At 42.0% G+C, this 24,448-nt stretch overlaps 5 protein-coding genes across 7 annotated transcripts in view; 2 read left to right on the forward strand and 3 right to left on the reverse strand.

The window, feature by feature from the left end:
• The window catches only part of LOC108097486 (mannosyl-oligosaccharide alpha-1,2-mannosidase IA), a 51,033-nt gene extending 35,394 nt beyond the window's left edge, over nt 1-15,639 (reverse strand). The window contains exons 1-2 of one of the 3 annotated variants that reach the window (XM_017199788.2): nt 15,465-15,639; nt 13,376-14,160 (exon numbers count right to left, since the gene is read on the reverse strand). In XM_017199788.2, coding sequence (XP_017055277.1) covers nt 13,376-14,002 — 627 coding nt within the window. In that variant the 5' untranslated portion in view covers nt 14,003-14,160; nt 15,465-15,639. Of the gene's footprint in view, nt 1-13,375; nt 14,251-15,375 lie in introns of those variants that run through there. The other 2 variants (XM_017199787.2, XM_043209535.1) reach the window with 2 other exon arrangements.
• Nucleotides 15,640-15,875: 236 nt separating this feature from the next.
• LOC108097485 (cactin) lies at nt 15,876-18,262 on the forward strand. Its single transcript, XM_017199784.2, has one exon. The coding sequence runs from the start codon at nt 15,990-15,992 to the stop codon at nt 18,156-18,158; it is 2,169 nt and encodes a 722-aa protein (XP_017055273.1). The 5' UTR covers nt 15,876-15,989; the 3' UTR covers nt 18,159-18,262.
• Nucleotides 18,253-18,891, reverse strand: LOC108097488 (migration and invasion enhancer 1). Its single transcript, XM_017199792.1, has 3 exons — nt 18,823-18,891; nt 18,639-18,762; nt 18,253-18,577 (listed from the first exon to the last, which is right to left on the reverse strand). The coding sequence occupies exons 2-3, from the start codon at nt 18,662-18,664 to the stop codon at nt 18,316-18,318; spliced, it is 288 nt and encodes a 95-aa protein (XP_017055281.1). The 5' UTR covers nt 18,665-18,762; nt 18,823-18,891; the 3' UTR covers nt 18,253-18,315.
• LOC108097487 (activating signal cointegrator 1) lies at nt 18,804-20,918 on the reverse strand. The gene is made up of 6 exons (XM_017199791.1): nt 20,764-20,918; nt 20,063-20,708; nt 19,544-20,010; nt 19,360-19,481; nt 19,109-19,303; nt 18,804-19,045 (listed from the first exon to the last, which is right to left on the reverse strand). Exons 1-6 carry the CDS (start codon nt 20,829-20,831, stop codon nt 18,975-18,977), a joined length of 1,569 nt encoding a protein of 522 aa, XP_017055280.1. The 5' UTR covers nt 20,832-20,918; the 3' UTR covers nt 18,804-18,974.
• A 295-nt stretch (nt 20,919-21,213) lies between these two features.
• LOC108097484 (molybdenum cofactor sulfurase) lies at nt 21,214-24,443 on the forward strand. Its single transcript, XM_017199783.2, is given in 6 exon segments — nt 21,214-21,395; nt 21,459-21,609; nt 21,940-22,219; nt 22,221-22,529; nt 22,531-22,724; nt 22,785-24,443. Coding segments are annotated over 6 exon segments (2,346 nt in total). The 5' UTR covers nt 21,214-21,322; the 3' UTR covers nt 24,124-24,443.
• Nucleotides 24,444-24,448: the final 5 nt, after the last annotated feature.

The following is a 24,448-nucleotide window of genomic DNA, read 5'->3' on the forward strand; positions in this document are numbered from 1 at the left end:
ATTAAATTTCCTACTACATCGTCATTGATCTATTGATTTTATTAACTCATATTCGCCGCCCGCAAAATGTTAATAAAATGTTCGCCACTCCTTTCACTTTTTTCCCTTTCACCACCATTCCTATTTCCTGAGCTGTTCAACCTTGACTTTATCTTGGCTCTCACTTTCTAGGCATAAAGTTAAATCGTAAGGCCAATGTAATACCCTCCTATTCCCAAAAGGCTCCAAAGACAAAGGAATTTTTGACAGCAGCGTGCATCCTTTACGGATTCAAAATACCCTATATTGTGTTTTCGAATCAAAAAATAAAACAATTGCTTTACAATTTCTTTGTTTCCATTGAATGTACAGCAAGCTATTTAATTAAATATTTCCAACTGTTTTGTTTGGTATTCCTTTCTTTTAACGAAACATACTTTCCCAGGGTATTCCGCGTCCGTTTTGGACTCTTTTTTTTGGTTTCTTCGCTTTTCTGCCTTTGTGTGGTATTTCTTTTTTTGGAGGAGGATTTAAGCATTCATTTCATGGGATCTGCACACGCGTCTTGAGTTCAGTGGGAAAAAAGGGGACACTTTGCGGATTTAATTGAGCCGACACGCACGCACACATACCAATCCCCGTGTCACACACACAGACACACTCATACAAGCACGCCCACACGCGAGGCAGCACACATAGAAACTTGGCAGAAATTTCATTTAATTGCATATTAACGCCTGTTGCCTAGACGAATTTATTTCGCTCCTCCTCGTCTTGAGCCGCCTTATTTCATCCTTTTGTTTCGCAAAGAAAAAAAAAAAAAAGAGAGCCCTCAGTTCTTTTTTTCGCTATTTATTTCAATTAATGAAGCTGCGTCTTTTGTCGCTTAATTAATTCCAAACAAAAGGGCTCTCAACACATTTTTTGGGGCGGCCGAAAAAGAGCGGAAAACTGTGCGCGATTCGGGCATTAACGGATTACATTTTCAATTAACATGTTGAGGCATTTCAATTAGTTGTAATTTGTGACAAATTGCTCTGCGTGTGATTAAGAATGCCGAAAGACGTATGTGGATTTGACGAGAAGAAAAATAAATTATTCCCTTTTGGCTAGAAAGTAGCGTTTATTAAATTACTTCACTGCAAGGCTGTTAAATGCGAAAAATATGAAAAATCAATCATTAAATTATAATAAAATAACTTTTACTTTAGAATTATTTTTTCAATTGATTACTTCGCTACGTGTCTTAAAATAACTAAGAACAAAGCCGGAAAACACGAAACTGCATCGAAGGAAACGAAATATTTTGGAAAATTACCCCTACCACGAAGATGTACGCCGGTTATTTCTGTGTGTCAAATTGCATAATAACAACATCCATCAAGAATACAAAAAAAGGGACAGGAAAGCAGGCAAGACGCAGCTAAAGATATACGAACTGAACGATGTGCGGCAATCTTTGGCGTTTCATCTTAATTATTTTCAACAGCTTTTCATAAAATTGCGGCTCAAGGCGAACGGCAAACAGATTGCACTACAACAAGTTGCACGTTATGAACGAGGCAGTGCAGCAGCACGTTTGAAAATCGGGGGGAAAGCGGAAAATCGAGGGAAAACTTTATTAAATTTACGCAAGTAAATTGCAATTTATTCCCAGCTCCTTTCTGCTCTGCCGGCTTACCACCGGCTTCACCTCTTTCGTTTTCCGGGCGAAGGAGTCATTTTAAATTGGATAAGGCAGGTAACGGTGCGTATGCGTAATAATTGTTGGCACTACTTGAACCGCAATGGCTGCGAGTTGCTTTCTCTTTCCACGTGTATATTTTTTTAATTATGCAGCAGAGTTTACTTTTAAATTTATACAGAATGTATGTGGGTTTGCCAGATTTAAGATTTCTTTTATTTAACAAGCAATTCTTGCCGTTAAAGCGGCAGTCTTTCTAATCAATATTCAGTGCGGTTTATTTGGGCCGCATTTCGTTTTTAAGTTACAGCCAGCAAAATTGGACCCAGAGCTTAGTCAGCACTGCAGTTCGTGTTTCGTTTGCCATTTGGCCACCGAAACAAATTTTTCCTGCCCGAGAACGCATTATTTTGTCATTTGCATTTGCTTCTCTCTATTTTTCGGAGGGGATTCCTTTTCGTTCGTTCTTTCATTCGTTTCGTTTTTTCTTTTTTTTTTTCCTTTTTTTTTTTTTTTTTTGGTTTTTTTGTACTGCTGCTGGTGGTGCTGTTTTTCCGCTTTGTTCCTTGCATTTTAGCCCCGCAGACCGGGCAGATGTTTTGCTTTGGCTGCATTCAAATCCCAAATCCAATCCCAAAGCTCCTCGCTGCCAGTGGAGTGTCCTTGGGCCAAGTCGAAGTTGCTGAGGCTCTCGGTTCCTTTTTCGGCCTGTCAAATTCCGCACAAATCGAGTTAACTTCTCTCGGCGCCGAAAAAACAACAACAAAAAAAACCCCCCGAAAAAAAAGAAACAAGAAGGGGAAATACAAATTCTCATTCTGCATGCAGCCCGTGACCTGTGACCCGTGACCCCCCACCCCCCCAAAAACCCCTTATGACCCCCTACCCTCCCCAATCCCCACTCATTTGGGCCGCCTTCGGCTAAATCAACAAACAAACTGCGACATCATCTGCATCCGCGCGTCCTTGCAACCTGTCTCTAATTAGTGGAACTATTTGCCCAGCACCAGTTGCCCCCGCTTGGCCCCATCTTGTCCCACTTTTAGCGATAATTATGCGCCTGAGATTGAAGGGTTCACTCGGAGATTTCGGTATTTTCATTATTTACTACTACTACTACTTTGTGTTGTGCTGCAAAATGCTTTGAAAGCGCCTTTTTACATGCACTTTTCAATGGACTTTTAGAAAACATTAATGATTCAGAAACGGAGAGCAAACCTATGAAGTGAAATCTTGTGCTTTACTAATGCAATAATATATTTTTATTTAGTAGCCCAAATAGGTTAACACGATTACCGCAGCTACTAGTAGATAACTAGATTCTTTTCCAATCAATTGCCACATTTCTTTGACTTGGTTGCTTGGCAAATTGATTTAATTTGACCACTTAACTTTCAAGCCATTTGAATGTTGAACGTTCACTCGAAAAGCAGATCGTGAAGTTGTCAGGATAAACGAAAGGACTCGCTCGCCTGGTCATCCTATTTCGTACCTTGCTGTTTTTATTTGAACAGCTGGCAGGGGGGATGATGTGGCGTATACGTAATGTGTCCCGCTGGGCCAGAAAAGTCCATCCACATCCTTTTTGCGGCTGCAGTGTGCCGTTTTGCCCGCTTTGCCGTGTGCGTGTGCAGTGCGAGACTTTCGAAGCCAAACCAAACAAAACAAAAGGACAAGGACGGACAGGCAATGAGCAGTAAGCAGCCCGTCTATTGCAGGCACTTTGAATTATTAAAACTGCACCACAAGGATAACAATAACAAGAGTAGAGCGGACCAGAATCTAAACCCGAACCAAACCCACCATTCAGTCAGTGTGTGTGTGTGTGTGTGTGTGTTTGGGTGTGTGAGTGAGTGTCCTTTGTGTCGTGTTTTGTGCATTTGACAACGCAAAACGAAAGACACCCAGATGGAAAATGCATACACAAGCTTTCAATTTCAGCTTGGATTTTCCGTTTTCAATCGCACCAGCTTAATCAATGCCAATTGTCTTAATATAAAAGAGGCTTAGCTAATTATTTTCCCAATTAAACAGTTTAATCTTAGGTATTTTATAAGTGTAGTTTGTTTTTGAAGTGTAGTTTCGGTTGCAGGACCCAAAATCCACACTGTCAGTAAAAGGCACAGAAAACTTTTGAGAAATCGATGCCAGATTTAATTAGTCAGTGCCAACTGTTGACAGTCGAAGGATCGGCAGATGCAGAGTGCGATTTCCAAGTCCTTCGAAGGGATGGAGAGGCGGTGGAAAGGGGGAGGGGACAATAAAGGGAGATGGCAGCTTGCCAGGACATGTTTAGTACCCGTTTTTGCCCTCCATAAAGAGGAGCCTTCAGAGGGAACCCCCACTTCTTGCTCCTCCTCCAATGCTTTCAGTCAGGTGCTGTTCTGCGTCAGGAGGTTTGACATGTATGTTGTCCTGACGAAGAAATAATTTAGCATACTTTTATGCGCTGCTCCGTTTCCCTATCCCTTGCAGTTTGTCTGTGTGCCAGTTAGCATTGGGTTGCATACGTGAGAAAAGGATATTTATAGGGTTTTTGCTTGAAATTGACATATATTTATTATCTGCAACTTCAAAGTTTACTTAGCTCTTCAGTAAGTTTTTCGAAAGACTCTTTTAAAGAAACAATGTCAGCAATAGTCTACTATAAAGAAAACCCATTTGGTGGTTTGTTCTTTCTTTCGCTTAATTGCTTTTTCGGCTATCCAAAAACCCCCTTTACCCACGTCAACCTTTAAAGTTTTCACCCCAAAAAAAAAAAAAAAACGACAAAAAAGGGGAATCCCAACCACAAGGAAAGAAAAACCGCATTCGGCTTCAATTGTTGGCTGACAAAATGGATTGTCTGTGTTGGCCGCATCTGACTTTGGCAGAAGTCATCTAGCAGAAGAGATAAAACTATAAAACGATAGGGGACAAACACTAACGGCTTTGTCCAAAATAATAGTAAGGAACAGATAAATTCTTTGAAAATAAAACTTATAAGAGCAAACGAATTGCACTAATTTCTACTTTAAGCTAGTTAAAGCAAAATAATATTTAGTAAGAGTTGAGCAAGGTTTTGAAAAAGAAATCTAAAAGACAACATGTTCTTGTAATCACATCTGTTTGCAAAGCTGGCGAGGGATAGAAATATTTGTGCAGAAAAGAGGCATCAATTCCGTTGACTGGCGACAAAAGGACAGTTTTCCCCAAAAACAAAACGAAATAAAACTAGATTTTGCAATTAAAATGCAACACGAGCGAGAACGAAAACGGAATGTTTGGGGAGGGTAAAACTTTGGCGGCAAAAAGTCAGCAAATGATTTTCACAATTTGCCTTCGACTGCAGCTGCACAAACAACAAACAGTCGCAAATAAAATGCATGGCAAAGCAGAAAAAGTTTGTCTGGGGAAAAAAGACATACCTATACAAAAAATACAAAAATACATAAAGCCCACCGCAAAAGTCCAGGTAAAAAAAAGGTTATAAAGGTACCTCCCCTTTTTTGCATGACCAATAAATTGTATGTTGTTTTCTTTTTGTTTGTTGGTTGTTGTTGTGTTTTTTTTTTAATGTTTTTGTTGGGTTCTGCTTGTTGTTTTGCTCGCTTTTGCTTCCTTTTTATCCAACAGGCGGCGCCACAAGAATTATGGCTGGACACAAGAAAAGGCGTGGAAAGCCCAATGAATTATTAATCAACTAGGAAAAGCAAAATAGGGACAAAGGAGTACAGGAAGCGGAAAAGGGGAGAAAAGATTCAAACGGTTGCGCAGTAATAGGAAAACTAAAGAAAAAGTATTAAAAAAAAGCATCAATACTTTATAGAACTTTGAGAGAAAGGAAGCGTTATTCAAAAACTAGAATTTGTTGCTACTTTAAAGGAATTCAGCTTTAAAAGAGCCAAATAAGTTAAGCAAATATTTATTTAAATATTTTTTCGCTAATATTGTAACTGGTAAGGACAAGTAATAAATGTAAATTTCCCCCGACATCAAATTATTCTTGCCAAACTGACTGAGTGGATAAATGGGTAACAAGGTTTGGGTGAGTGGAAAATGGGGGAAAATGTGAGAAAATGTTAAGGCAGGTCAATGGTAGTCATCGCAATAAAAAGAGATGGCTTATGACCCGCTTGAAAGAGACAGGACGAGATTGGGAATTCTTCAAATTCCTCGTTATCTCTTCCCCGAAGTTTGTGACTCCTTGCCTTCCGCATTTTCCATTTCCATTTCCATTTCCCCCTTCTTTTTATCCTACATACGCCAGCATCAAGTGGATTGTCTGAGTCTTAGCTTTCCTCTCTACTTTTTGCTGTGCATGGGTGTGTGTGTGTCTGAGTCCTTTTCCCATTTTTCTCCATTTTCTACGCTCGTATCACCGCTTAAGTGCACTCGAGATGCCTGTAAACAAACACACTACTTGGCCCAAAGGGGGCGGGATGGCTAAGAACATGATACGCCTTTGTCTAGCCTCAAATGCAATGCCTAAAGATGCACTTTCGGAGGGCGGGAATAAAAGCCCGGAAAGGACACTTCTCTCCTTTGCATGCAAAACAAATTATCCTTGCCTCTCAGCGAGGGTCCTGCTGGAAAATTTGTTTATTGCTGTGCAGGGCATGATTTCGCATGAAATTGGTGCAATAAAATCAGGAAAGGTCACCGGAGGTCTTACGATATGCAGATGTTTTCAAGGAGTGTCTAGTTTTCAAAAGCAAGCATTTGATTTCTAAAGTGCCACTGAAACCTAATAAAGTCGAATTTTTTTAACTAGATGCAAATGCAAATGTCTGGTTTAAAACTTTATTCATTAAGTTTGTGAAGACTCTTAATTATTCGCAACAAAAAGGGGCATACTTTTAATTGGATTTCATTCATTTCTCGGACAAAAAAGCAGGCAAGACCACATTAAAGGGCTTTTACTGTATACAATTTTAGCCGACATATTCCACCATCTTTTTCGCTGTCTTTCGCCTAGTTATTATGTTGCTCAAGTGAAAAATGACGCATTATGCGTTACTTTCAATGCGTGAAAGCCGCTTCTGGCCATGTGTTTGTGTGTGTGCGAGTGTGTTTGTGAACAGTAACTGTATGTGTGTGTAGTCAAATGTAACCCCTTGTGGCCACACACACACATAAAAGCAAGACCCATACAGAGCTTGTCTAGGACCGAGATTTTTATGCGAAATTTTCCAACGTGTTTTTATTTTCGTACATTTTATAAAGCTATCTCTGTTGGCCAAAGAACCTCCTTTCCTCCCTTTTCCCCTCTTTTCCTTTATTTATTTTTTTTTTTTTTGGTTTTTTTTTTATTTACTGCTGTGAAATTTTCGCGCGTGTGAAGAATTTTTCTTGCCTGCTGCGCGAATTTTTGGATTTAGTTTTAGCTCTTATTTATATGTATATTTTTTCAGATCCTGCTGCGAGAGCCTCCATTTCCCCTGATGTATTTTTTCCTGCTGTTTTCCTTATTATTACTCAAGGGACGCAAAGTTGCTCCTCGCTTTTCTAGTGTGCCGCAGAATTTTAAGTGGAATTTTTCCTGATTAAAATTCACATTGTATAGAGTGTTTGTCTATGAAAAATTGCATTAGTTTTTTATTTATAATTATAAAATTTCCTGGCAAATACGCAAGCCTAAAAACTTTTTTCTGAACGAAATAATTACATATATAATCTTGGGAATATTCACTATCTACAAACTTCGAATATTTTCTGTCCAGCAGCTTTATTCATTTATGTAATTTGACAGTTTAATTAATACTCTCGCTTGTGGGATGAGAAAGTGCAACAGTACGTCTTTGTTCCGTGTAAATTTCCACCTCTTCCCTTTATGCATTTTCCTCGTTTGCCAATGAAAGCACACACAAATAAAAAACGGGTAACCGAAAAAAAGGAGCGATGGTGTCATCAACACATTGCACTTCCGTTTCCGCTTCGCCAACGTTGGCCACAATTAATGGCCAAGCAAACAATAAGTTCGCCTTCTTCCTCTTTTGGTCATTGCAACAACAAGAACAACAACAACCGCAGCAGCAACAACAACTTTATTTATGAGTTCGTAAGTACAGTGGCCGCTCACTAATTAATGATTATTACAGGGTTAATCAGAGTTTATAGGTTTTGTTGTAATCTATTAGGTTACTGTCTTAATTTTGTCTTAAAGAAAGCCTAAATATGGTAAGTTCTACAAATTCTGAATAAATATTTTAGAACAAATTATATTATATTTACAACCCAATTGTACAATGTTTACTTTTTAAAAGTTATTAAAACTTATAAACATTGTTGGAATTATTTGGAATATTTAAAGTATTTATAATGCCCTTATTAGATTTGGAATTTCAAATAACTAACATTCACTTGAGTAGCTAATGCAAAAGTATTCAAGACATAAACTTTAAGTTTATTTACCAACAATATTTAAAAAACAATCTAAAAGAGTATGCAGTTCTTAGGGGTTTAACCCCTCGAAACTATAAATTCCTCAAGGATTATTGCAAGAGTGAAGGTTGTTAAGTGTATTTAAGAGATCTCCGATTTATTGCTCTCGTAATTAGCGAGCGAGCACTGTCCACGGTCCACGTATCGGCAGTAAAGTAGCCAGCGGATGCTGCAGATGCAGCTGCAGTCACCTGCAGCAGGTGTAGCCTTGAACGCAAACACAAACACGGCCACGCAGAAGCGGGCAAACAAACAAACACGAGCACACACGCGGGTTGTCGTAGGCCCGTCGATGCCGACAAACAAATGGCGGAACGTAAATAGTCAGTGTTGGCGTTACGGTGGCGTATACGTGATACGGATACGTGATACGTTGCGCATACGACGCGTGGCGCGTCCAAAAAAGGAGTTGACGCTTCCAGCGCAGGCGAGACATTAAACGCACCGCAACCGAAAGGCACCACAAGAAGCCCAAGTCCACAGGCAGCGTGAAAGCAGCAAAGGCAAAAGCAGCGGCAGCAGCAGCAGCAGCAGCAGCAGAAGCAGCAGAAGCAGCGGTGGCTAAAATATCAGCTGCAGAGCAGCCAGACAGTATGGCTTAGTTCAACCCCAACCCCCCGCCTCCCCGCTCCCCTTGGACCCACTCCTTCATCTCGTAATTCCCGCAGAAACCCGAACGACCAGCCGACAGCGAATCGGTTTAATTCGGCTTAGTTCGAGTGAAGAAACGAGCCGAAATCGAAAAGTCGAGGGCTGTCAAAGGAAAGCAGATGTGATAAGGTCCACCTGAAGAATTCTGGATACTCTTTTAGATAGATCTACATTTAAGTTTTCAATTAGTTTTTAGCCGCTCTACAAAGACTATCAGAACAAAAGCTTTTCTTAATAGACACCTTTCCTATATTAGTAAAAATGCGACAAATTTAATTGGAACCGAAAATAAAACAACATGCCAATGTACTATATCAAAAGAAACTAGTACTGTTTAAAATATTAACAATAACATTTAATTATTTATGCAGCAAAGTAAAAGAAATGCTAAAAGTTAACCCTATTTATAATGCTTATATCGAAACAAAAATCATCAGAATTCTCCAGGACTCTTTTAGAACACTCTTCCTTAAGCAAACGACCAATCCCGTCCATGAATATATTTTGGCGCCAAAAAAGTCGTGTGTAAGCTCGGAAAGCTTTCCTGAAATCGGAAAAGCTTTCGCCGAGCTTAGCAACAACTGCAGCGGAACAAAGTGGCAAGTGGAACAAGTCGCCGAAGCTAAAGCAAACATTTCTCTCGACTTCAATTTCGGTTTTAGTCGACGTCGACAGATGTAGGGAAAAGGTTCTCGACTTTTTAAATGGTTTTCAGAATGAATTTTAAGAACTGCAATTGAAAATTAATAGGGGATCGGGATCGAAAAGGTCAGCAGGGGTTCAATCTTAATAAGCACAGTAGGAAAGTTGTTTCTTAAATCCCAAAGATTTGCAATTACGAAAGCTTTTCCATTATACTTTTATCATCTCTGCAATAGTTGAAAAACCTGTCGTTTTTATTGCCTTGCATAAAGTTGTGATACGTGGGTAAATTTATTTATTTTTCCACAGTTGAACTACCTTATAAGTGGGGTGTAATTATTACGGCACAGGTGAAATGAAATCGACTGCCTTATCCGTTTAATTGAAAGATAGTCAGTTTATGTAATAAAAGATAATACTGTTGGCTGACACTTATTGAACTTTTTGGGCGGTTATTTGGTTAGTTACCTTATTTAAGACTATAAACTAGCTAAAAATAGTTTGTAACAACAGTCATAAAGTTCTATATGTAATGTATATATTGGCATTGCTTTCTATACGTGCTGTCGGAATGAATATTTCGTCTGGAAACTGATTTTTGGCTATTTTTAAAACGATGGGGAAATAATGTACGCATTCTTTTTACCAGGCATTAAATATGTACATCAGGATACATTTATATTGGGTTTCTATTCAGAACAACATACACATTAGTTAAATATTTAAGAGCACTAAACTTTAATACGTTTTCCGCAGACTAGTTAGAATGCCATAATTACTCTATGCGGAATTTTTTTTGCAATGCCCTGGGGGATAGATAAAATCATGGGCGGCTTGCTCAATAATTTGTGGTACACAACAATGTAATGTTTGACAAATAAAAAAGAAAACAACTGTTGCGCTTGATAAACATGATAATGGCAGCATACTAAACACACGAACACCCATCTACCTAAATAACTTTTTTGCCCCGTTTTTCCCTGTCAACAGAATAATGCTACCGATTGTGGCAAGCCCCAAAATGCCCGTTGGAAGTTTGCCTGGTTATTGACACATTTGCTACTATTTCGAATCTATTCTTTTTTTCTCCTCCTCTCCATTTCGCTATTACTTTTTTTTGTTTTTGATTTTTGTATGCACAGCGCGATATTTGGTGAAAGCCGTGCCCGAAAAATGGGGGAGTAGTACGGGCCAAACAGAAAGTTTAGACGCACCGGACAGTGGGCTATATTGTAAAGAAAAATAAAATGTAGATGTCCGGAAAAAAATTTCCATTTGTAGTGATTTACACACTGATGTCTTTATTTATTATTAAATAACTCAATCAAAGAGCCCGAAAATTCAACAGATATTTGATAAGAGCTTTTCATGGAAATTAAAGTAAATAAATTTTAATTGAAAATACGTTTCCGCTATTCAAAGAAATCGCACAAGATAAGACTAAGTTTATTGACCACCGTTTCTATAGCCAACTCCACACTGGCTGCACTCAATGTAAATATGTACGCGATGACTAAATTAACAAAAAGAGACCTCACCCAAATGGGTCAACATTGTTCTACGGCCCCAGCCCCATTTTCGGCCCCAAAGAACAGCAACTGGTGGCACGAATAGAAATGTTGGAAATTTGTATGCTTCGTTTCGTAGTCTCACTTTTGGTCAAGGACAGTTTGTATAGTACTTGAAGCCCATATTGAAATGCTGGACAAGAAAAGCCAACACACATTATACTTTCCGTCTATTTAAAGCAACCAATTTTCCACCCAGCAACTCAAGTATAGAAATTTGTGCAATGGTACGTTTATTATTAAATCTACGCACGATAAAACAGTTAAATTGTTGCAACTGCAACACGAAACTTAATGCTCAACTAGCCCTGAAAACCATATTTTGAATTAGGAATGTTTAATGCGTACTTTGTACAAATGCTTCTATATGGTCAGTGAACAGATTGTCCAAACCCAAACCAGCTGATGATGGGTTTTTAATGCCTGTTTAAATGGTTCGGTGAGTGCCCGTTGTCAAAAGCTGTCAAGCGTGTTTAGGTGCGAGCGAGACGGACAATAAGCGACCCAAGAACACTAAGTAGTAATTCAAATTTCCATCAGGCGTTTGGCCATTGCACAAAATTGCATGTCGCATGTCATCTATTCGTAATGCCATTACAGTAACATCAAGTCTGTATCGTGTGAGCTTCAGTCAGCCTTTGTCAGGTTTATTGATTTAATTTGAGCACTTTTAGGGGCCACAATTATGGGTTCAAACTTATCGCGATTGGGTTTTATTATAATAATCATAAGAACAAATATTGTATCATATTTTGTAATTTGTTATCTAAATCTTTGATAATATGTAGTTTTACAAATAATATATAAATACTAAAAGTGTATCTTTTACTAAAAGAACTTAAATGACATATCGATCCACAAGATACTTATCTAACTGATACACAAAAGTCGCTGATCAAATCGTGGCAGTTTCTTAAACGCAAAGCAAGTTTCAATCCAATTTTCGTGTGGCCAAAACGAGAAGAAGGAGAAACCGAGATGAAACAAAACCAAAACTCGATTAAAGCTGAGGGATCACCCCGAGGCAAGGCCAACAGGCGAAATATTTTATTTGGATACCTTTTATTTATTTGCTCGCCAAGTTGAAAGCGAAACTGGAAATTAATGGCGCAGAGGTTCGTTCACCGATCGAATCTCAGTTGCAGTTCACCTTAATTGGAATTGACTAAAAGCAAAACCCACACTGGGAAAATAGGTTAGGTTGTCAGACTCAGCGATATTCACAAGAAATTTCAGTTCAATTGATTTGCCTCTTGTTACTGAGCGCAAATTCTTATTTCCCCATATTCCGAGAGCTATAAATTAGAACGAGAATCACGATCATGTGGAACTCGCCACCAAAGCGAAGAAACAAAAGCGAAGGCGGCAAATGATGATGCCGACGACGATCAGCGCTTGATTCTTATTTTTTTCATTCTCATTTAGAATTTTTTTTGCTCAGCGTTCCCCAACGCTTTTGAGATGTTAGTTTTGTTGCCTGCTGCCTGCTTATTTTAATGATTGGGTCCACAGATTTTGTTTTCTATTCACCGCCTGAGGCCAGAAACCGAGATTCTGGGTCAGTGGAATCAAGTAGAAACAAAAGCGAGACGGGGCAAAAAAATTAGACACGTTGGAAAGCATAAAATATACTAAGTTGAGGGACTTGCAAATTGGTTATGGAATTTATGAATGCGTTAAGTCAATGGGGAAAATGGGTTCTTAGCTAAAGAAGAAATTAGCTAAATGGTGTTACCCTCCTTAGTGAAACAGTTTTGAACTTTTTACAGTCAGAAATAAGTTATTTTTTTAAAAATATAAATAGTGAGTAAGGTTTTAAAGAATGCATTTCAATTTTGGTTTTATCTTGTTTGTGATGTAGTGCATAAGCCCCGTTTGTAAAATCACTTCAGAGCCAGTGGCAGGCATGGAATGCTTTCGGGACGGGATTCTTTTTGCAATTGTCCGACGTCCCCACAAACAATTAGTCGGCAGTGATTGTCGCGGAAGTTTAGTTGGGGTACCACGACGTCTGGGGGGCATGCGACTCGACAGCAGAGGAAACACAAATAGCGGAATGCTGATAATTGCCCACGTTGCAGAGTAGCAAAAAAAATATACACAGGCCGAAAAAAAATAAATAAATGACAAATTAGAGCAACGAAAAAAAGGAGAAGCAGCAAAAACAACAAAAAAAAAGAGTGCGGAATCAAGCTGACTTGAGGAGACAGTGCGATAACCCCCAGAGAAATTTATATTTACATTGGTTGGCAGTTTAAAGAGGTATTCAACCCGAATATTGCTATTCGTAGTAAGTTTAAAGTAAAGTTAAGCTGTAATACTGATGTAATAAATAAGAAACTATTCACTGTATCATAATATTATAACCTTCTTAAAAACTTATCAGTTTAATTTAGTATTTGGTGGTTATAGTTTGGGAAGCACTTACCTCTTTTATTTTTAGTCGTCGCTCCTCCAGCGTGGCGTCCAGTGCGTCCGCCGCCTGGTCGTTGCCGCCGCCGCCCAACGGCAGTTGTTGTTGGCTGTGCTGGGCGGGACTTTGTGGATGGGCCGCCTGGCTGGCGGCAGTGTCTCCCTGAACGGGAGCGGCCAGAACGGGAATGGCGGCGTGCTGCCCCTCCTCCGGATCCTCCTGCTGGTCCGCTAGAGCGGCCACCGGCGCAGGAGCTTGTGCCTGTTGGGCGAGAGCCTGGAATTGACCAGCTCCTCCTTCTCCTCCTGGTTCTCCACCGCCCGCAGCTGGTGGTTCATCCAGGATATCGCCGAGTTCCGCTCGGATCTTTTGCTCCAAACGCTGACGATCGCCAATGAAATGTGGATCCTCGCCCCGATGGGGGGCGTGGCCGGCGAGGGGCGGGGCCGGGATGAAGATCTCAGGACCGGCCTTCTGGAAGTGCTTGTAAACGCGCAGGACGCGATCGCTGCCGAAGTTGTCAGGCAGCAGGAAGATGCCGCCGAAGCAGAGGAAGCACAGCGTTACCAGGACGAGTCCAATCAGACATTTCTCGCGCGAGTGGAAGTTCGATTTACGTCCAATTGGACTGATGCGGTACATGGTGGATTTGCTTAGCGTTATCCTGGCGTATCCCTTAATTCTATTTGACTGATTGATTTTGGTTTTTTATTGTTTTACTGAAGTCTTCGTGTGCATTTAACGTTTGGTTTTTATTGTTTTCCAGGAGTCTGTGTTTTGTTTGTTGTTGGGAGACTTTTCTGTTTAATTAATGGGAAAAATTGCGGTTATGTATATTTTAAGATATTAGGGTTTTAAATGAATTTTTTTCTTTTTTTGTAAATAATAATTTTAACAGGATACACTCAGCTGTTTTAATTTTGTTGTTGCTGTTTTACCGGCTCTCTCTTTCTCCTCTCTTCACTTTCTTGCTCTCATTTTGGGGTCTCTCTCAATGGCAGTGCAGTGTTATTGTTATTATTGGCTATTTTTGGTTGCTTTCTCACACACGCCTAAAAAAGGAACACGACATAAAAACAAAATGCAGGAACTTAAACACAGACAAAAAATGCCAACAAAAAAACAAAGGTAATTCGAGGCGATGTCGCTGCGTGGCAAAAGAAGAAGAGCAACAACACACACACATACACCACGTCGCAAACACACAGACACGCGTTTATGCGTGGCAGTGCAAAAATTAAGATTTTAATTACCATTTCTCATTCGAAATTGTATTAACATCTTTAGTTTGCACGAAGTACACTCACATAAATTACTTAAGATGGTCCAAATTTAGGTTTTTTAAAGTAATTTTTATAGTGTATAGTTTATACAAAAATCCGAACTAAATCGCAATTCATATTAAGTTATTTGGAATTGTTTTATTTTTAGTTAATTATTATGACTGATTAGCACAATTTTTGCCGAATTGTTTTTTAGGCACTTGATAAGGCAGTTTTTTTAATTTATTTTTTTAGTTTTAAAATGCCGTTTTAGCAACTCTTTGAGGTTAATAACTTGAATTAATTATAAGCACACTTTGACACTTAAACAGTTTGTAAAAATTCATTTTTTGCGGTGTGTTTGTGTTTCTAATCACTTTTGAGATCTAGAATAAATCACGATTTCCCGGCTATGCATAAACTACTGGCCAGAAAGAGACAGGGCAAAAAAGAAAGAGAAAGGGAGGAGCAGAGAAACACGCAATATTTTGCAACAACAAAAAACGGGCTGACAACAATAACATTTATTACGGAATACCGTTAGCTGGCCAAACAACCGTATAAAAAACACAGAAACAAACACACAAAAAAAACCAATGGGGAAATGAGAAACACAGCTGACGGGGAGTATGGGAGAAAGGAGATGAAAGTGAGAGAGAGGTGGCAGAAAAAGGGATGAATCTTATGATTTTGATTTTTCTCCAGTCTCCTTTCTTCCCTTTTCCCATGCCAGTAAATTTATCTCGCGCACACCTCTACCGCTTCTTCCTTGTGTTTTTTTTTTGTTGCCCTCGCAGGAGGAGGCGTGTGAGCGAGAGGGGTGATGTGCGAGGGAGTTTCACCTGCCACTTTGTATTTCCGCACAAATCGAACGTCGATTCACAGCTTAGCTGTCAAACTAACGAGCCGTTTTCGTCTATTCTATCGCGTTTAATTTATTGGATTTACGGTTTTTTGAGATTCGAGACGACTAAATAAACAGCTTGGAGGCTAGAGCTGGAACAAAAATCGATGTTATTATCGATGTTCCCAAAACTGGCATCGGCTTGTATGTGACAGCACTTATCGATTACTCCCGGTGCTTAATCGAATTTTCCATTAAATATATTTCTTTCATGCTTGCTTCGATTCTATCTCCACCTTACTAATACCATAAAAAATTTGTTTGTTTGGTAATAAATTTAAAAATCAGATTTCCTTGTGAATAGTGGCTTCAAAATGTAGTGCTGGTAAATCCGCAGCTGTCAGTCTCTCGATAATCGCCTTGTGCCATCAACATCCGCAAGTGTCATCTCTATCGTTCGGCTGTATTGTTGTGTTTATTTCACAAGTTTCCTGTTTTTTACCCCGTAAATCCCTATTAAAGGATGCCCAAGGAAAAATCCAAATCCCGCCATCGCAGCCGAAGTCGCGAAAGACGGGAACATCGCAGTCCGGATTCCAAAAGCAGCCGGAACAGGGATAGAGATCGTGAAAAGGAGCGTGATCGCAGGGAAAAAGATAAGGAGCGTGATCGCAGGGAAAAGGATAAGGAGCGCGACCGTCGAAGCGAAAAGGACAAGAGCCGGGACAAGAAGCGGGAGCACAAGAGCAGGAGGCACAGGTCTTCCTCCTGCAGCTCCTCCTCCTCAAGTTCTGAATCCGCGCCCGGTGGTCCTCGTTCTCCGCTAGCCAAGAGTTCGATGAAGTTGCTGCAAACCCTTGAAGCTCGTCGCCTTGTCGAGCAAAAGGATCGCCAGCGGAAAAAGGACGAACTAAAAGCCCAGGAAACGCCCGAGGAGAAGCGAGCTCGCCGTCTACGCGAGAAGCAGGCCAAGGAGCAGAGGCGACGCGAGCGGATGGGCTGGGACAACGAATACCAGACCTACTCAAACGAAGACAACCCCTTCGGCGACTCCAATCTCACCTCCACATTCCACTGGGGCAAAAAGCTGGAGGTGGAGGGACTCTCTAATCTCTCCAGCAAAACCGTAGAGGTTCTTTCGCTGCAAAAGCAATTGGAGAACCGCCGGGAACTGGAGAAAGTTAAGAAACGTCGGCAAGAAAGGGAACTGGAGAGGCAGGTGCGCGAGGATGATCTCATGATGCAGCAGCGCGCCAAGGAGGCTGTGCAGTTTCGCGAATGGCAGCGTCAGGAGGATCAGTTTCACCTGGAACAAGCTCGTCTGCGCAGTGAAATCCGCATCCGTGATGGTAGAGCCAAGCCCATCGATCTCCTCGCTCAATATGTTGCCGCTGGAAATGCTCCGCTCGAGGAATCCCTCGAAATGCAGATGCACGAGCCCTATGTCCTGCTGAATGGCCTGCCCATGGAGGAGCTGGAAGATCTTCTGGTGGATATTAAGGTTTACGAAGAGTTGGAGCAGGGCAAGCACATAGACTTTTGGAACGACATGATAACCATTGTGCAGGACGAGCTGCAGCGACAACAGAAGCTGCAGTCGGAGAGCAGCTCGCTGAATCAGCGCCGCGATGGCATCCACCAGGCGGTGGTCAAGGATGTGGCGGATATCTTCAGGGGCAAGAATGCTCAGCAGCTGGAGGAGATGCGGCAGCGCATCGAGGCCAAGATCAGTGGGCGGGCGGATGGCGTGGACATCAGCTACTGGGAGAGCTTGCTGTCGCAACTCAAGGCGCACATGGCCAGAGCTCGACTGCGGGATCGTCATCAGGCCTTGTTGCGGGAGAAGCTGCTGCTGCTCAAGCGGGAAAATGACGACGAAGCGTTGCAGGAGGAGATGGCACCACCACAAGTCAAGGAAGAGGAGATGGACACGCAGGAACCAGAGGAGCCCGAAGATGAGGAGGGTGTACCCAATGAGGAGGAGGAGGATCCCCTCAAGGAACTCCGCGAGGCAGTGCGCCTCTACCAGGCGGGAAACTATAGTCCACGCTACATACGCGAGGAGGATTTCACAGGGAGAAGAGTGCAAAACGAAGACGACGATGACACGGAGGCAGAGGGTGCCCTCTACGAGGAGGAGGATGACGAGCGGCGAACCCACCGACAACGACTGCTCATTTTGCACCCGGAACGCGTGGACGCCAATCAGCTGACGCCACAGGAGCTGCGCATGCGCAATGAAGCGAGGCAGGGAATGCAGGGCGACGAGGCGGAGTTCAGTGTGGAGACCACTTTGGATGCAGTGCCCCAGCTGGCCACCGATAAGTACCGTCCTCGCAAGCCGCGCTACTTCAATCGCGTGCACACTGGATTCGAGTGGAACAAGTACAACCAGACGCATTACGACATGGACAATCCGCCGCCCAAAATCGTGCAGGGCTACAAGTTCAACATATTCTATCCGGATCTGATGGACAAGTCGCAAACGCCGCAGTACTTCCTCACTCCCTGCGCTGACAACGGTGACTTTGCCGTTTTGAGGTTCCACACGGGACCGCCGTACGAGGATATAGCCTTCAAGATCGTCAATCGGGAGTGGGAGTTCAGCTACAAGCGGGGATTCCGCTGTCAGTTCCACAACAACATCTTCCAGCTGTGGTTCCATTTCAAGCGATATCGCTACAGGCGGTAAAAGATGTGGACCCCCTGGATCACCTTTTTTTGTAGTCCTATTTTTTGTCCAAATAAAGTGTAAGAACCGACGTTTTTTTAAAGATTCGTTCGTGTAACATTGAATTTAACATATTTTAATAATCTAAGGATTTAAGTAACTCAGTTCTTTGGGACCATCACATTACACTGCAGTCCTTGATGGGCTGCTCTATGACCTTTTCCACGGGTTCTCCTCGCTCGGCCCGCTGAACTTGGGTCAGGACACTCTGATGCTGTGGAAATGCCAGGCAGGAAAGTTTCGAGTGAACCAGCTGCCCGTCGATGGCCACTTCGAAGGATCCCCGGCGTCCTTGGCGGCAGGATATGTCCAAGTCGGGGGAAGAGGCCAGTAGGAAATCGCGCAGCAAGTGGCACTGCCCGCTAAAGTTGCAGGTGCCGCTGCAGGATAATAACTAATGTTATTTCTGTTTGTTTTGGTGGTTGAAAGCGGTGCCTTTACCAGTATTCGACCTCCACTTTCACCATTACATAAAAGTAATCAAAACAAAAATAAAAGTACCGCTTTGCCAACAGCTGTCGCAAAAGTATCGTTATCGCTTAAACACCGGAAACTTATCGGTGCACTGAAAAAAATATTAGAAATTAGTAAAATAATTTATAGATATCATTGTTTTCACAATTACAATTACGTTTTATTCAGAATAAAGTAGTATTTCAGTTTTTTTCTTAGCAATTGTAACACACACATTTTTAATTTTTCCAAATAGATTTCGAATCCAAAAACGCCTTGATGCTATTAAACTAAAAGAATGTGTTTGAAGATAAAGCTGGATCCTTAGCCCTTGTTGGCTCTGGATCTTAGCAATGTTTTACATGCAGCCGTGTGAGTTTTTAATGGAAGTTCATCTAAAAATAATTAAGAATTAATAAAGACATAAAAAAAAGGCAGGATAGGATAGGACTACTCACAAATCTTGTGATCGCCTTGAACGGGCAGGAGCAAATTCAGCTGCTCTGGTTTGGTGCAAACAAAAACGTAGGGACTTTCTGATTCACCATTTGGAAATGTCTCCCTGTATTCTTCCTGTGGCAAACAACTCTCCACGTGGACGCAACCTAGCAAACTGCTAGTAGGATAATGACTAGGGAACTTTATATCCGGATCTGTGAATTATATTTAACATTACTCACATGTTTTAATACAAGTTACTTAAACTTACCGCTGTAGAGCATCTTGTAGAAACCCTCCATTTGAGCAATGTCATCGGGATGTGGCTCTTTTGCAGTGGAAGCGATCCACAACCTACCTCTGTGTTCACTGTACCACACTCGTCCCTCGTGTCTGAGGGAAAAAAAAAAAAAAACAATGAAAAAATCTAGGAAATTCCTAAAACAGAGACTCACTTTTTAATGCCCGCCACTAGCAGCGAAGCCCAGGGCTGGTGCATCGACAGGCACTGTCGCATGTCCTGCATTTCGAGCAGCTCCTTGTCCTGCACCCGATTGTAGATCCTCTCCAGTCCATCGCTAGCTGCTGCCGGAGCTGGCCAGCTTTTGGCCTCTTTGCTGGGCCTATAAACCGGGGGCTTTGCCATGTCCAAGTTGGGTGCGAGTGCCATAGCCGAGTGTCCTGTGATTGAAGACGCACTCCAGTTGGATCCGACACCCGAAGCCTTCGAAACAGCCGTCAGTTCTTTGATGACCTGCTGCTCGTACTCCCTAGAGACTGTCGGTTCATCTGGCATTTCCCGACCAGCAAAGTCCACGCGGATCTTTCTATTCATTCGACTTCCGTGCTTCATCTCCTGCATCTCGCTTTTTAGCTTCTCGAACTTTTCGCGCTCTACGTCGCTTAGCCAAACGGAGTTCTCCTAAAAAATGAAATAATGTTATAAATATTTTCTGTTTGATTTGCACACCCACCTGAAAGTAATCTAGCTCATCATCGATGACCGTGGTCCTCTTCTCACTGTTTTTGTCGTACTCAAGCAGACGATCTCTTTGGGCCAGAGCCTTTTCCAGTCCCTCCTTTGAGGACTCTTTAGACAACTCCTTGGCGTTCTCCTTGGCTGACTTTTTGGCCTGCTTTGTGGCAGGTTTTGAGGCACCCTTCTCCCTGGCCGCCTTGGCCAGCTGCTGTTCCTCCTCGGGTGTGGAGACGAGATCGCCACAGCACAAGCAAGGACCGCTGCCCTCCTGTTCGCAAACGATTCTGCCGCAACCCAGACAGTTGTTGATCAACTTGTGCTGTGCCGCCTGACAGTCGCAGAACCTTCGGCCCTTCAGCAATATGGTGTCTCCATGGACTCGGCCATCACTGGCATATAGATTCACATACTTTCCCGATTTTCCCTTGGCTCCTTGGCTTTCTTTTTGATTCTTGGGCGGCGTTGTGGGCGGCATTTGTTTGGTAGGAGTGCGACTTTTGCCATTATTTCGCGGCTGTTTTCCACTCAAAAGCATCCTGCGGCAATTTAGCAGGAACAATCGGTGCTCCTCGTTGTCCTCGCTGAGTAAATTGCCAAAATAACTATCGAATTCGTAGTCATCTTTGATGTTAAGTATGGCTCTGCAAGACACTTAGCTATTAAAAACTATTTTGTTTAGTAATTTGTTAAACGTACGACAACATTTGATCTGTGACCACACAGTCCAGACATTTTGACAGTGTGTCCCGCACGAATTTCTCCATTTTACAGTCAAAAAATATTGGAATTGTGAAATTACCAGGAAAAAACTTTGAAAATCAACGCAGACAAAATCAACAGCTGTAGGTGTTGCTAAATGTTGATTTAACGGATTTAACAACAACAAGTGACTTTCCCTTGAACGTTCTCTAACACTGTCTTAAACATATGATTGTAATAATAAAATAACATTTCATCAACTAGTAAATACCCTAAGAATCTTAATTCTATATATGTAAAACTAGAATAAATCCATTTTATTTTTAATTTACAAATTTTAACAAACAAGTACAAGTAAAACATTTAAAAAATATGAAATAGCTGTAAACCATACAAACTTACTCTTTGTTTCTGGTGAAGCGAACTTAATAGCTAATACGCTATCAAATGTTTTTTTTCCCCGGAAAGAGTATGGCGCAACAAATGCCGCGATTAATTGCAGGCCGGTCGCAAATAAATAAAACCCGATTCCCACACAACTGGAACAGTTCCCAACATGTCGCTATATCGCCCGGAATTCTCCCCAGCGGAGCAATCGAACATCGACGCGGAATTCTCTAGATTGGCCAGTAAGTGGAAATTCATGGTGAAATACCAACGGTAAACAGATAACAAAGTTAACTATTTGATAGACAACAAAAGTGTTTACCTGGATCATGCGGGCACTACTCTATATGCCGAAAACCAGGTGAAAGCCGCCGCGGAGCAACTGCAGCGGAACGTCATCTGCAATCCACACACCTGTCGTCTCACCGGCGATTTCGTCGACCAAGTGCGCTTCAAGTGAGTTCAACCATGGCCCAAAATCACGGCATTATAATTATAATAATAATACCCATGTATAACTCGTCATTGGGTTGCCCTTGCGAGGAAGGGGCTTTATTTATATACATATGTACTTGATTGATCCGGAGTTTGGTAGGGAGTATAAAGTTACTCCCTTAACAATAACGCACTTGATAATTAAGAAAACTTGTTTGCCGTATCATTCTGCGTAATCTGTTGAATTCTCATAGCGTTTTGCTTTGTTTTCTTTACTTCCACTAGAAATAAGAAACAATCTGATTTATTTTTTGTATGTATGTATGTAATCAATTTACTTACATATTTCAGGGTACTGGAATTTTTCAACACAACCGCCGAGGATTACCATGTGATTTTCACAGCGAATGCCACAGCGGCCTTGTCCCTGGTGGCGGATAATTTTGACTTTGGATCGTCGGGAAACTTCCACTTCTGCCAGGAGAATCACACTTCTGCGATGGGAATGCGAGAACGGGTCCATGCAAATGGTATCTACATGCTCAAGGAAGAAGAAATATCTGCCGGATTGTGCAAAGAAAATGGAATAGTTCAGAATGGATACGATAAAGCCGGAAATTCACTGGTGATTTTTTTCCGCCCAATGCAACTTTAGCGGCTACAAAATTCCTTTGGATGCCATCGAAAAAATCCAACTCCATGGATTGTCCAAGCCAGGAAAACAAATTTGGGGTTCTACAAAAGAAAAGGCAGAGAATGTGGATAACAATTACTATATTTGCCTTGATGCGGCATCATTTGTGGGCACCAGTCCTTTGGATCTGCAAAAATACCATCCAGATTATGTGTGTCTTAGCTTCTACAAGATATTCGGTTATCCCACGGGCGTTGGTGCCTTGTTAGTCAGTCGACGAGGAGCGGAGGCTTTTGGAAAGCGCCGCTTTTTTTGGAGGTGGTACTATCAACTATGCATATCCCCATGCCATGGACTACCAGCAGCGGGAGTCTTTTCACCAGCGCTACGAAGACGGCACCCTGCCATTTCTTTCCATTGTCGGATTGCTCGAAGGATTTCGCACGCTGGATAGATTGGTGCCCAAAACAGAAGAGTTCAGCACCATGGAAAGGATTTCGAGGTGTGTAATATAATAAACCTTATACACCGTTTATTATAATACAAATGATACCATTTCTAGACACGTTTTTGGCCTGGCGAAGTACCTGGAGGACCAGTTGAAGCAATTGAAGCACCCGAACGGAGAGCCACTCATCCAGCTGTACAACAAAGCGGGCTACCAGGATAAATCCCGCCAGGGAGGCATTGTGGCCTTTAATGTGCGCACAGAGTCCGGTTCCTTTGTGGGATTCGGGGAAATCGCCTGCGTGGCTGCTCTGCACGGAATCCTTCTACGAACTGGTTGCTTCTGCAACATTGGAGCTTGTCAATATTACCTGGATCTGGATGAAGACGCCATGGATGCGATTTACAAACGGGCGGGTCGCATTTGCGGTGACTACTTTGACTTGATCGATGGTCAGCCGACGGGAGCGGTACGTGTTTCCTTCGGCTACATGACCACCATTCAGGATGTGGAAGAGCTGTTGAAGATGCTGCGCCTTAGTTATTTAGCTACCAAACCACAGCAGCGGATTCAATTCATCGAAGAACAGGCGGAGCAATTGCCGCCTGTGCTCAAGGAACGAGTCCAGCTGTTAAGGCCGAAACTCCTTCAAATGGCCATTTATCCGGTGAAGTCCTGTGCTGCATTTAAGGTCGAAGGGCAGGATTCTTGGCCGTTGACGGAACAGGGTCTTAAATATGACCGCGAATGGATGATTGTGGACATGAATGGCATGGCATTGACCCAGAAACGCTGCACGGAATTGTGCCTTGTGAAGCCAGTGATCAAAGAAAACCAGTTGGAGCTGCAATTTGGAGACAGTTCCTCAGTTTCAGTGCCCCTTTCTCTGGAGGATCAGGCGGCGGATTCGGCCAAGTGTGTCAGCAAGGTCTGTCGACAGCCTGTGGAAGGTTTAGATTGCGGCGAGGAGGTGGCCCAGTGGTTAAGTCAGAACCTTGGTTTGGAGGGCCTTCGATTGCTCCGGCAATCGGGCCAGAGAAACTCCTCCAAGGCTAAGCAGAAGCTGAGTCTGGTGAATCAAGCCCAGTTCTTGCTGGTCAACCGATCTTCAGTGCGATCTCTACAATTCGAGGAGCCCCTCGACGAGACTGTGGATCGTTTCCGAGCCAATATTATCATAGATACAGGCTGCGCCTTCGAGGAGCTCGCCTACAAGTCCCTCACCATCGGAGGCATCCAGTTTCAGGTGGAGGGTCCCTGCCAGCGCTGTGATATGATCTGCATTAACCAAAGGACCGGTGAAAGATCGCCGGAAACGTTGACTACGATTTCCCGCCTGCAAAGTGGTCGCATGCGGTTTGGCATTTATATTACGAGAATCGCCAAGGACTCAATCGACTCTGAGGCCATGGAACATCACATGACCTGTGGCGATATTGTCCTGGTGGAGTAAGATCTTTTCACAACACATAGTTTTCAGTTTTTATACCAAAAACTCAGCTAGTTGTTTACTTAGAAGGATATTTATATATATCCAACAATTATGTTTTTAACATGTGTATAAGATTACTTTTTGACTATTCTTTCATTACCATCACCAATTGCTTATATTATATATTAATATTGGTTACGATTTTATGTAACTTTAATGTATAAAAAAACGCAAACATTCACATTCATATATATTAACCAAATACCTCTTGCCAGTGTCTTAAGCCTAGGAAAGGCATTTTTTGATAAATAAATACAATCAATACATTTGTATTATCTACAGTTAT

Source organism: Drosophila ficusphila, unplaced genomic scaffold, assembly GCF_018152265.1.
Source record: "Drosophila ficusphila isolate 14025-0441.05 unplaced genomic scaffold, ASM1815226v1 contig_197, whole genome shotgun sequence".
NCBI lineage: Eukaryota > Metazoa > Arthropoda > Insecta > Diptera > Drosophilidae > Drosophila > Drosophila ficusphila.

Excerpts from the sequence above, each read along its gene's own strand:
- LOC108097485 (XM_017199784.2), top strand. The coding sequence starts at position 15,990 with ATGCCCAAGGAAAAATCCAAATCCCGCCATCGCAGCCGAAGTCGCGAA.
- LOC108097488 (XM_017199792.1), bottom strand. The coding sequence starts at position 18,664 with ATGGTGAAAGTGGAGGTCGAATACTG. Across the intron at positions 18,578-18,638 it reads AAAGTGGAGGTCGAATACTG|CGGCACCTGCAACTTTAGCG; the intron begins GTAAAGGCACCG and ends ATTATCCTGCAG.
- LOC108097487 (XM_017199791.1), bottom strand. The coding sequence starts at position 20,831 with ATGGAGAAATTCGTGCGGGACACACTGTCAAAATGTCTGGACTGTGTG. Across the intron at positions 19,482-19,543 it reads CTAGTGGCGGGCATTAAAAA|ACACGAGGGACGAGTGTGGT; the intron begins GTGAGTCTCTGT and ends TTTTTCCCTCAG. Across the intron at positions 19,046-19,108 it reads TCAAGGCGATCACAAGATTT|ATGAACTTCCATTAAAAACT; the intron begins GTGAGTAGTCCT and ends AATTATTTTTAG.